The sequence below is a fragment of the Streptopelia decaocto genome (assembly GCF_964273445.1).
Source record: "Streptopelia decaocto genome assembly, chromosome: 1".
Taxonomy (NCBI): domain Eukaryota; kingdom Metazoa; phylum Chordata; class Aves; order Columbiformes; family Columbidae; genus Streptopelia; species Streptopelia decaocto.
Genome location: NC_138663.1, coordinates 46700938 through 46713079, shown reverse-complemented (window position 1 = coordinate 46713079; position 12142 = coordinate 46700938). Strand labels below are relative to the sequence as shown.

Here is a 12142-nt window from a genome sequence, read left to right as displayed (position 1 = left end):
AATAAGAACTAACCAGACAAGTACTTACCCTTTCCTTATACCAAACCTTCTTATATTCAAATATGCTTCAGATTTTTCTCTAGGTTTGGGAAAGGTAACAACCAGTCTGGTTGTCAGGTTAACCTTGCCAGCCTCAACACTACAGTTATTGTAAATTCTGCTGAAACAATGACTGGGCCAAGAGCTGCAGGCAGCCTTTCACCGGGCTACAATGCAGCCGAACGAGGATTTACTGTTCCAAAAGCCCACACAATGCAGCACTAGAGGGATACATTCCCAATACGCTGTTCGCTCCAGAACTTTTGGATTTCTGTGCTGCTTTAACTGTTGAATACTGAAGAAATGTTATAACTGTGACACAACAAATGATCTTCTAGAATTATGATAACTAAAGAGACTGGTTTCCCTAATAGAAAGTAATTAATTTTATGTGCTCTTTGCGGAGGCGAGAAAAAAAAAATCTAAATATCTATTACTCTTTAGACTGAAAGTACGTCCAAAGCAAATATTTCATTTTTATTAACCATAATAAACTAAGAGTAGAAAAGAAAGTTGCATAAAACTTGCCAGAACACAGTTATTGAACACTGCAGTTTCTAATCTCAGCAATAAATGAAGGTTAAGGGAACCAAAAAATCTAATTACTCTGTAAATTTTTTAATGTATTCTCAAGAAAAAGAAAATTGTTCCCCTGCGTTTAAGTAAACTTCACCCAAAGTGTAGCTACAGGTAGGTGGAAAGTTAGTTTTGTCTGAATGTAAAGGTTTTTGAACTTCCTTCAAAAGTCTTTGCATCCTGCATTGTTTACTCAGCACTGGTTCACACTTGTACTCAAGGCATCAACAGTTACTTCACAATTACTATTGCTGTAGTGCAAAATCCAGTGACACTCTTCCAAAAAAACAAACAAAAACCCCCACCTCTGAATAATATAGACCTTTGGTACCACACTGTAGCAGTTCCTTTCAGTAATATATCCCACATTATCATAATTTGATACCCAGTATTCATACACTGCATTAACAAAATATGAAACAACACATCATTACAGAACTACTGCGAATATCAGTATGTTATAGCATTGTAAATGTTAATTATTTACTGATGATTTCACTGTTTCACATACAGTTGTTGCTGCATACTGTGTACAGACAGACCACACAATTTACAAGATTGAATACTTAAAAAAAAATACAAAAACCTTGAAGATTCAAGCCTCTGGATGATTCTAAAAATGAAGTGCCATTTAAGAATCACATCTTCAAACAAAAAAAAAAAAATCAGGCATTAAAGATTAATTTCTAGCACAACGAATCTCCACTTTTCTCAAAAAAAAAAAGGCAGCACCTCTCAAAACAAAACCCTTCAAGGTCCAAAAACCAAAACACCCTACCACCTCACTCTTTAGGATTCATCTGTCATTATTTTTAATATGTTTCTATATTCACAAAGTTGGCATTCTTCTAGTTTGTAAAATAAAAGCCTAATTACATATAGGCAGAAGTTCAGGCTTTCACAAAAACAAAGAGAGCCCCAATGAATTTACAAATCATTGGAGCTGTTACTGTGTTTTGAGGATACGAGGACTAGCAAACGTAACTATAGCCAGTGTAATGACTGGCTCGTTTCACAGACCTCAGTCTTCCAGCTCCTACTTCAGTGATACGTGATGAAGAAACCATCGAGTTTCCCAACAGAGATAGGATTTGTGTGTTATGTTCTGATTTGGCAGTCAAATGTTTGGTTTGGTTTTTGGGGGTGGGATGGGCGAGTTGTACAAAAGTGGAAAATCTGGCCTAAGCTCAGCTGATCTTTGGACACTGAGCTCGTTAAGTATAAATCCTACTTTTGAACTTCCTCCAATTGCGTAAGAGGTGAAGCATCCCAAACAAAAAAAAAAAAAAAAAAAATTCAGAAAGAGCCATATTGAAGACTTAAAATGTGTTTATCTTAAAAGGTAAACCCTGAAATAGTAGTTCAAGGAACACTCCAAAGCAAAATGAGTTCTGTCATAATGGTCTATTATAAAAAGCAAACCAATGGCAAGACTTTTTTTACTTTTTTTACTATATGCATTATATGAATGCACAACTGCTGTTTTAAAGATGTACCTTTAAAACTACACAGGAATATGGCAATGACAGCAAGGTTGAACATGTAAAATTTAAGAAATGTTGGTGCAATGACTAACCGTGCAATCTTAGTTTGTAGCCCTTGAGTTTTATTACACCATACCTCACGCCCTTTTCTATATCATGGACAAGTTTATCAATACAGGCATCAAAACCATGTTTTTATTCCTCAGCATTCTCAAAGATTTCACATCTCAACCCTTCAAACTTTGAACTAAAAATTTCAGATACTATACCGGTATTGGTCTTTCCCTCACCAAAAAAAAAACAAAACAAAAAACAAACAAACAAACAAACAAAATCTGACTATGAATCCATTAAATACCTACTAAAGTTGTATGTAGCCTGAGGCCCAACTGGTGACAGGTAGTAACAAAAATATGCAAGTAATCAATGTGTAAAAGCAAATTAAACTTGGAGTTTCTTAATCTTTGAGTGTTTGACTTTACTGCTTATTATAACTTTAACGAATTAATATAATTGAATACAATTGTGCTTTGCTTCCTTTAGCTTCTATGGTTTTCAAGTGTGATATTGCACTGACTCATTGCACTTAGTTCATGCTCTGAAGAACAGAAGGTCTAAATTTCACTAAGAACCAACAATGATGAACCAAGCTACTTTCAGTGCATACCACAAAAAGCATATAAAAAGTTCGACTTGCTACAGATAAACAAAATTGTTTAAAAAAAAATTCAGATAGAAAAATGTATGTTCTGGAACAAGAAACAAGTAGAAGTTTAACACACATTGGTCAACACTAAAAGCACAAAGGAGCTTACCAAACATCAGTAAGATTCGGATGAAAGAAGCAGTTTCTGAAAGAGTTTGGATAGGTGAATTCTACAAGTATGTAAGTGCGCACTACCTCCCATCTGCCAACATAAATATGCAGTCTTCATGCACAAGCAGTAAGTGCTTTCATGACTCCTTGAAATCTACAGCTTCCGGGGGCATCAAAAAGAGTAGCATTTGCTTGTTTTGCTTTTGGAGGATTTTTTTATTATAATGAAAACAACCTGGGCTTTCATCTTGCTAAATCATAATAAAGGTATGTGGATAGTAGAGTTTTTGTTTTGGTTTGTTGGTTTGCTTTTTTTTTTCTGGCCTGTCATCGGTATTGGGAAGGTCGTTGGTCCATCTTTAACTCCTAAATAACGTTATTAAATTAAAAAAATAATAATAAAAATAAAATAATAAAACAACTTGGGCTGCCTGCTCTCCCAGCCGGCATACACCAGCACCTTGTAAAAAGAAGTGGTTTCGAAAATCGAATTAACTTGCGTTGTCAAAGCTCCGCTTCTACTACGCTACGGGAGCCACACGCATCCTCTCCCGACCCACTCCCGGCAGCGCAGCGCCGCCCCGCACACCCCCGCCGGGCCCACCGGGTGGCACAAGCCCGTGGGGCAGGCCCGCCCCCCCACACCTGCCCCCACCCCCGGCCCGGCGGGGCAACCGCGGCCGGTTGGACGCTGGGGTGCTCCCCAAGCCGCCCCCGCGCCGGTTCCTGTCAGCCCACGGCTCTGTGCGGGCGGGACCAGCCTCGCGCCGCCTCACGTCAGAGGCTCCTCCTCCGCCCGCTCCCCTCAGGGGCAGGCACAGCCCCCACCCCCAGCAGACCCCGCCGGTGACTAAGCACGCCCGCCGCGGCGCCGTGACCGGCCTTTTACCTCCCGCCCGCTCTCCGGACCCCGCCTGCCGCCGCCTCCGCCGCGTCCCGTCCCGCCTCTCCGCCCCCCCACCCCGCCCGGCGCCTGCGCGGTGCGGCGCGGCGCGCGCAGGAATGTGCGTTACAGTTAAATAGTGGGCGCAGGGGCGGCCGCCGCGGCGCTCAGGGCCGGCGGGCGGGCGCGGCGGCTCAGGGACGAGCCGGGCCGGGGCGGCGAGCGGAGCCTCTATGGCGCGGCGCGGCTCCTGGGGCGGTGGCAACGGCGCGGCGCTGCTGTGACAGGAGCTCGGCCGCTGGGACTGGTGTTCCTCCCGCCCCACTCCCGAGCAGGGGACCCGCGCCGGCGTCCCGGGAGCGCGGCGGCAGTCGGAGAGCGGAGCCGTGGCGGCGGCGGCCGGGGGCAGCCGGCGTGTCACCGCCTCTATGATGAAATTTAAGCCGAACCAGACGCGGACGTACGACCGGGAGGGCTACAAGAAGCGGGCGGCGTGCCTCTGCTTCCGCAGCGAGCGGGAGGACGAGGTGAGCCCGCCGAGCACGTGGGGAGGGGGGCACCGGCCCCGGCCCGGGCGGGGCTCCCGTTTCCCCGAGGGCCCTCGGGTGCCGCGTCCCTTTGTCTGGCCGGGGGGCGCGGGCCCCTCCCAGGGGGACACTCCCTGTACATACGGAGTTGTGCTGGGGCTCTCTCCCCCCACCACCGGAGGAGGCGGCGACGCCGGCTCCCCGCTCGTTGAAGAGGAGGGGGGCGGCGGCCCGAAACCCGCGCCGGGGGCGGTGGCGGGCGCACCCCCTGCAGTGCCGGGCCGGGGGCGGTGGCGGGCGCACCCCCTGCAGTGCCGGGCCGGGGGCGGTGGCGGGCGCACCCCCTGCAGTGCCGGGCCGGGGGCGGGGCGGGCGCGGCGGCTCCGCGGCCCGACTCTCGCCCACCATCTTGGGGCGGCGCGGTGCGGCGGGGCCCACGTGCGCGGCGCCCTCCTTTGTGCGCGGCCGCGGCGCCTCCGGGCCCCCGGGACGGAACCGGACACCGGCTGCAGCTCCGGGGTTCTCCTTTGTGTGCCCGGGACGCGCCGAAAGCCGGTTTATGTGTCATGGCGCACTGAGGGTGTTGCCCTCAAAACGAGCCCCCTACCCTATTTTAGTGGTATTAAAAAAAAAAACCAAACAATCCTGTCGTTTCGAAAACCTGCGCCTTGGTGGGTGTTTACCACCAAGAGAGTAAAATGTCGCTTAAAAATATTTTTTGTCGGAGGAGCTCGGGGGCGGAAGGGGGGTGTTGCGGTTTGGGTTGTAGAGGAGAGCGCTCAGCTGGGGTTTTATGTTGCAGCAGAATCGGGAGGTGGCAACAAAGTTGTCCTGTGTTCCCAGCCAAGGTCAATGGCACCGGCTGCTATATGGAAACTTCGCTGATGGTTTCATTGCACAATGCGTTTATGGACTGTCTCAGGCTGGAAACATACACTTTCCTCATTTTTTTGTTTTGTTAATAGCTATAAAATAACTACAAAGATTAGGGCTTGATTTTTTTAATTATTATTATTTTTATCCCTTTACATGCTGCAATAAATTAGTGTCCTATCTAAACTGTCAGTACAGCAAATTTCTTGCTTATTTTTAAACATCTAGTAAGGAATATAATGCAGTAAGGAGAGGTTTGACCCCAAAATACCAAGCCTTGAATTTAGGCAAAAAATTTTACGTGATGTTCTGCTATATGCCATTCCCTATGTGGTGCAAATACAGCCTTGGGATCACACTGGGCAGCTTTTCCTAATATTATGAAGGAGAAAGGTGCCAAGCAGAAATGTTACTATCAGTCAAGGTTTTCTTTGGTTTTAGCAGCACTTCTGATGCTCCACCATGCTTCCGCATTTACACGTCTTTGGTATTTATTTTTGGATGCTACTCCAGCTAATATTTGTTTTGATTTCAAACACCTTGGCCACTATTACTGCTTTCTTGCACCAGTTGTAGTTAGAAATTCATTACTGTTGTCACCTTTGTCAGTAATTTCCGCTCATTCTTCATTTCCTGCTGCGATTTCATATGTTCTCTTTAAATCTTGCATCCAAATGAGGCCACTGGCTGCTTCAAAAATTGTTTGTGCCTAAGGACATCCTTTGAGGCTGAGGACAGTAGTAGTGTCTGTGCTGCGTAAGAAGGGTGGATGCTGACGCTTGTTGCACTGGAGCGATTTGGGGTGTTGCGGATGGCGCACCTGTATGGCTGCCATGAGGCTGGACACTGTGCAATCAGACATACTTGAGGATGAAATAAATGGGATAACACCGAGTCAGACTTGGGACCTAGATTAAGCATGTGGAAACAGTTCCAATTACTTTCTGACTAGTTATTTCCCGAAAAGTGATGGCAACGCTTTGAATTGGCTTGACTGTTTCCCAGGTTCCAGCTCTATCTGTATCAATACAGAACCTGTTTCTTAGAAGTTTGGTGTCTGACTACCAAGTTTGATGCATATGATTAACTTGTATCACCAGCTGGGTTCCCCTCTTTGGCTGGATGAGGCTTGCTTTTGTTGTTCTTGAACACTGTTATTTTAATATGCTTCTGTGTAGGTCTAGTTTGAACGTCAGTGTTTCCTTTCCAATTCTCTGGAGACTGTACCATTGATTTTCAGCTGACCTACATCTCCAGGGATCTTTGAATGAAGCATTACTTCAGCTATGGAGGAGCACCAAGGCAATACTTGGGTGACTGAAGGGAGAAGAGGGAAACAGCAGACTGAGAAAAAAAATTTGCTTTCATAGCTATTTTAACCTGTGGCATTACTGTCCTGTAAGCAAAGAATTGCTAGAGATTGGAAGAGAGACAATAGACAACTCAAAGCAATCTTTAGTGATATATTTGGTTTTAGGAGTCTTAAAGCAATAAATTTTTTCTCCAACTGGAGGTTCTGTCTGCAAGACTCTCTCAATACATCATGTTCTACTTTTCAGCTGGTTGGTTTCTATATGGAGGAATAAGTGTCTGCAACAATTTTCTGATACAAATCTTAGGATTAGCCTGTCTTCCTTCTTGTGTTCTGACTTCCTGTAAGGCCAGTCCATATCCAGTTGTGCCTGTGCTCTTTTTTTCCCCCTTTTCTTGCACTTTTCATTCTGATGTGTCTGTAGACAGCAGTCATTCCTCTCTCAGGACATTTTGATTAACTTGAAGCCTTGCAAGCTTCATCTCCTAAAACCAGTTTTCTCTTTGTGATCATCAGGGTAGCTCCTTCATTTCCTTCAATTTGACAGCCATATTTTCTGAATGTGGGTGACAGTTGTAGTTGCTTTAGGTGGAATCTCACTGTGTTGCATAGAAGGTACTAATAGTTCTCTAGCTGTACTATTAAAAACCCACTGTTACAGGACCCGTCTTTATTGTGATTGTAAAGCTAGTCATCTTGTGATTAGTGGTGGTATCCAAGTCTCTTAACTTGTTCCCACCTCATGAATTCTCAACTTCTACCAGAAATTCTTAGTGTCCTGCGCATTAGATTAACAATATGTTCTTAAAAAAATGTGATCCTCCTTCTGTAACTTCAGCATGAGATTTCCTGTTAATATCATGACTTACGGACACAGCCTCTCAATTTGGAGACTTACAAATGTCAATAGTGTCTTTCTGTGATCATCACTGGTGAAAATCATGCCAGTTGCTAAAACATTTAATATCTCTATTGTTAATAATGTTCTAGCAAAATCTGCATGTTGTAGCTTCTTGGTCTGTTTCCTATCTGTATTACGCTTTCTATGCTACCTTTGTAGCTTTGTTGAAGCCTGTGTTACAGCTGAGTTTTACAGACAGTGAAGCAAGATATCAATTGAAGGACTGTGGTAACAAAGGATGTTTTTGCTAAAACCACACTGTATTTCCGTTTGTTTTGTGTTCATTTCTTTATTTCTTAATTTGAAACATAGGTGGGCTTTATAATAGTGCAGAGGCACAACTTAGTCTGTTGGTCCTTGCAAACAGTTTGAAATACAGCCACAGAACTCCTGCTCTCCTGCTACAGCACCTTGTCCTGATAGCTTTACCAACAGTCTTTGCTGCCAGACTTAAAATTGTTGAGTCAGTTCTCTTGGATGTTATGGGCTGGAAACTGGGCTTGCCTGCAGTCTTGCAAACTGTCAAAAGCTTCTGCTTTGTCTTGAGAGCTGGTATTGTAGCTGAAAGCATGTGCTTGGGAGATGACTGATGGTTGTCCAGGTGCACCAGTGCAAAAAGTCCTTGCTTCTTGTTTCTTGATTCATTTTCAAGTGATTCCACAAATGCCAGTTAGTGCTATATAGCCCATTTGGTTTAGATTTTGTAGCCCTCATGCTGTGATGTGTTTAAAAAAAAAAAAAAAAATCCTGGGGAAGCTCAAATAGCCAAGTAATGTGGCCAGTAGCTTTGGATTTTTTTGAGTGTTTTAGAAGATGATCTTGTAGACTACTGTCATTAAACTATTGCCTGTTTTGGTCTCAGTGCTGTCATTTGGGCTGAAGAGAGAGCAAGACAGCTGGATATGAGCCTAAGTGCTGGCTCCTTCTGTCATTCTTAATGGAAATGAAGCAGTAATTGCAGGCTCTGTCTGCCATTTGAACAAAAAAAAGTGCTGGAAATGATGCAGGAGCAATCCCATGAAAAATGAATCAAGTCTTTATGGGCATGTAATGTGTGGGGGCTGCAGGCTTTTTGCTTTGAGCAAGCAAGAAGCTGTTAGGTGTGCACAGAAAGCTGTTGGTGTTCGGCAGACTGGGATGGGCTGGTGGATTTTTGTGTGGGGAAATGCAAGTCACTCTCGAGCGACCAGGAGATGTGGATGGCAGCTTCAGGATGAGCCCGCAGGATAACCTCTCAGTACAGTGAGGACCAGCTGCTTCCAGGGGTTGGAATTGCTTCTGCATTCAGGACTCTGCAAACAGTGGTTTTACATAAAATGCTGATGTCTTGGTGTCTGGGTGAAGGGTAGGGAAGGAAATTCTTGCCTCTCAAAGCAGTGAATGAGGCAAGCCTTTAAAGTAGCAAGAGTAAATAGTAATAAACATTTTTTTTTCCTAGACATTTGGATAACTAAAACAATTTTAAAAGCTAATTGAATTTTTCTTCTATCAACTACATATTATACAAATAAATGGGCAGTTATTTTTAAATACCTTGAATATAAAACTCGAGTGTGTTGTAATTATTTTGGCATCTGTAACACTGCTTTATGTAATTGAATGTAGTATTGAAAGCCCTACTTTAGTGTTCAGCCAGCAGTTGATAGTGGCAGGTCTAAAAACTAGTTTCATATGCAAAAAAAAAAAGTCTTCAAGCTTTTCAATTTTTAATTTTGCCATTTTTGTTGTTCAGCTTTGTACAAGAGATGAAAATAGATGGGAAGGGTTTCCTGTTACTGTCGAGGCAGTAGTGAGGATAACTATTGTCACACACTTGCGGGAAATGCAAATTTTTGATTTTGATTTTTTTTTTTTTTTTTTTTTTTTTTTCCCCTGGAGAAGGGTGTACACTTGCATGTTAATTATTGCCTTTTAACTTTGAGTTAAAATGATTGGCTACTACTGTTGTATCTCCTTTTTGGTCTGATTTAGAGAATTCTGTTTCTTGGGCTGTAGAATGTAAAGTTTTAAGAAACTCTTGTTTATCTACTTTGTTCTGGTGGTCACCCTTTTATTATTTTTAAAAAACAGTAGCTTTGTTCAGTTTCTTAAAGCTGTCGCTTCATAAGAGCAACAGTTTTATTAAAGGATAAAGTAAAATGTTATTTTTATTTCCATTGGACTAAATCTGAAAACCAGAAAGACCTGTTGTAATGTAACCTGATCTGTAAAACCGTGGCCCAGAAGTGTCACCTGGCTACCCTGGCAAAATGGGATGTTCTAGGATTTTTTGTAAATAAACTTGCAGAGTGATGAAAGATCTTCCATACTTAACTCAGAATGTGGCATGTGGTTTCTTCGTCCTTCAGTGTAAGCTCTCAGGTGTAAACACACAGATAATGTGTGGTTTAAAATATAACTTGGAGTATGACCATGGCACCCTATTTAAGGTTGGCATGCTCTCCAAAGCAATGTGTGGACTGATACAGGTTACCTGTCTTGCTCTATGATTGCCTAATACAGTATAGGCGTATTTTAAAATATCAGAGAATACACATTTCGATGTGCGCTCGGTGCACTGTAGTTTTCTCTTGTTCTGTCTCAAGTCCCTGCCCTATTAACATACAGGAGTAATAATTGTCATGAGATGGTCTCTGCCTTAGTTTTGCCTCTTGATATTTGGATATCATTTGTGTGGTGTAGGAAGGGGTATAGCTTGAAATTGAGACTTATAAATAACTTCCAAAATGGCTTTTTATGGTGTGTTTACAGAGACAGTGTCTGCTTGTGGCGTATTCCTGCAGGCTCATATGGGGTTCTGCAGTGGCTTAAGCTTGTGTTGATATTAAATAAAAATAATTCAGTGTTAGATTGCTGTGGTAGGATTTATATCAGGTAACTGACTTACAAAACACAAGTGCCTTGTTATCCCTACTTCCACAGAAAAACAGCTTTTTGCAGGCATTGCATGTGCACTGTGGCTTCATGTTGGGATCTTTTTTGACAAACAGCAACTGCATCCCAGCAGTGGAAGCCTTTAAGTTCAGTGAAGCTGTAGGAATTCAGCTGTCCACCATGGCTGGAAGCTGTAGTCTTCACTCCTGCCTCTTTAAATACTGATATCGGTCATCCATGAGCTGTTTTTTATTGCAAAACCTCCATTACTTCTTACCAGTACCTATGGTATTAGATGTCTATGCTATACAAATGTGTTTGCTGGGGTGGATGGTTGCTCAAAATGGGCTGAGGGGAGAAGAAAACATGGCTGTAGCTGTCTTAACACAAGGCTAAGGTGTCCTGCAACAAAACTTGTTTTATGTTTTGCCCTGTTTAGGAGATGCTAAGTGTTTAGATACATGAGAAAATATAATTTATTTCTTATTTGCACCATCCTATGTTTACTTTGAGGACTTAAACTGGTGGCTAAATTTCTGTTTGATTTCCGCGCCCCCCCCCCCCCCCCCCCCCCCCAGTTAACTCAGTGGTTCTATAAATTTCCAAGTTACCAGTTTCTGTGAAATAGCAAAGTGGCAGACTTCTTCAGAAATATGTACAAATCCTAGCTAGAGATATATATGCATATATCTCTAGCTAGGATTTGTAGCCATGTTTTCTTAAACATCTTTTGTAGATGTGAGAGTTCATGGACCACAGGTTGGTGTGTAATTTTTTTCCAGTCCTGTTTGTAGAGGGCTTAAAAAAGTTTATTTTAGTTAGGTGGCTTTCACTGGTTAATCCACCTTGAAGAAAGATATTTGGCTTTGGCCAGCCACTGATTTCAGGAGACACTACAATTTGACATAGTGCTTAAGTACTTCAGTGGAACCAGTCCTATAAACGTAAATATTTTAAAACAAATTTTGTCTTCAAAGATTAATATGTGGTGGGTTTTTTGTTTTGTTTTTTTTTTCCAAGTATGTCAAAGACAAAAAAGGATGAAAGGTAACTGGTACTCATAAAAAAATAACCTTGTCATGTCTTTACCTGCAGCTGAATGGTTCTCAAAGACTCTGAGCTCTTGTTTCTCACAAGTGCTTGGAAGCTGATCCCTTAGTCAAACAGATTATGTTGCTGAGTAACGGGTAAAGCCCAGTTCTCCTGCTCAAGATTAGGCCGTGGTTTCAAGTTACCAAGAAGGGCGCAGCGAAGCGAGTTTTAGCTCTTCATGTAATACCCTATGTGTTTTCTGCCGTGGTCTGTATTGACAAGCATAAGGCAAGAAGGACATACTGTAAAGTGGATTTGGGACCTGACCCAGCATGAAAAGTAAAACATCTTTATAGGCACTTGAGGCATCAGGGAGGGAGGGTTTCTTTGTTTGCAGGGTGTTTTTGCAGCCAGGAATCTCCTTTTGCAAGATCCGCACCCTTCATCGCACCACGGGACCTGTCAGATCCGATTCTCAGAAGCATACCAAAGCTTGAGGGGCATCTAATGTTACAGGTGACTTGAGTGCCTGTTGACATGAGGAAATGCATTCTGACTGATGTACCATAGTAGTATAGTGATGTCTGATCCTGATATGAACACTTCAGCCAAAGAACAAGACCAAGTACTTTAAATAGCCAGAGGAAGGTACTCAAATTCTGAATCACTATATCAACATGCTAGATCAAATACGTGGATTTCATGGGAAATAAAATTTATAGAATAGTAGAACTTTAATTGGAAGTTAAAGCAAAACTTCTGTGAAAAGGCTGATGTTTTTCTCCCTATTGCCATATAGACTTAAAATCAGAAAATCCCAAAAG

At 43.0% G+C, this 12142-nt stretch overlaps 1 protein-coding gene across 2 annotated transcripts in view; it reads left to right on the top strand.

Moving 5' to 3' along the window:
* Nucleotides 1-3823: 3823 nt before the first annotated feature.
* Nucleotides 3824-12142, top strand: part of NUDT4 (nudix hydrolase 4) — a 31527-nt gene continuing 23208 nt past the window's right edge. Inside the window, exon 1 of one of the 2 annotated variants that reach the window (XM_082049318.1) lies at nt 3824-4326. In XM_082049318.1, coding sequence (XP_081905444.1) covers nt 4228-4326 — 99 coding nt within the window. In that variant the 5' untranslated portion in view covers nt 3824-4227. The remainder of the gene's footprint in view (nt 4327-12142) is intronic. The other variant, XM_082049319.1, reaches the window with a different exon arrangement.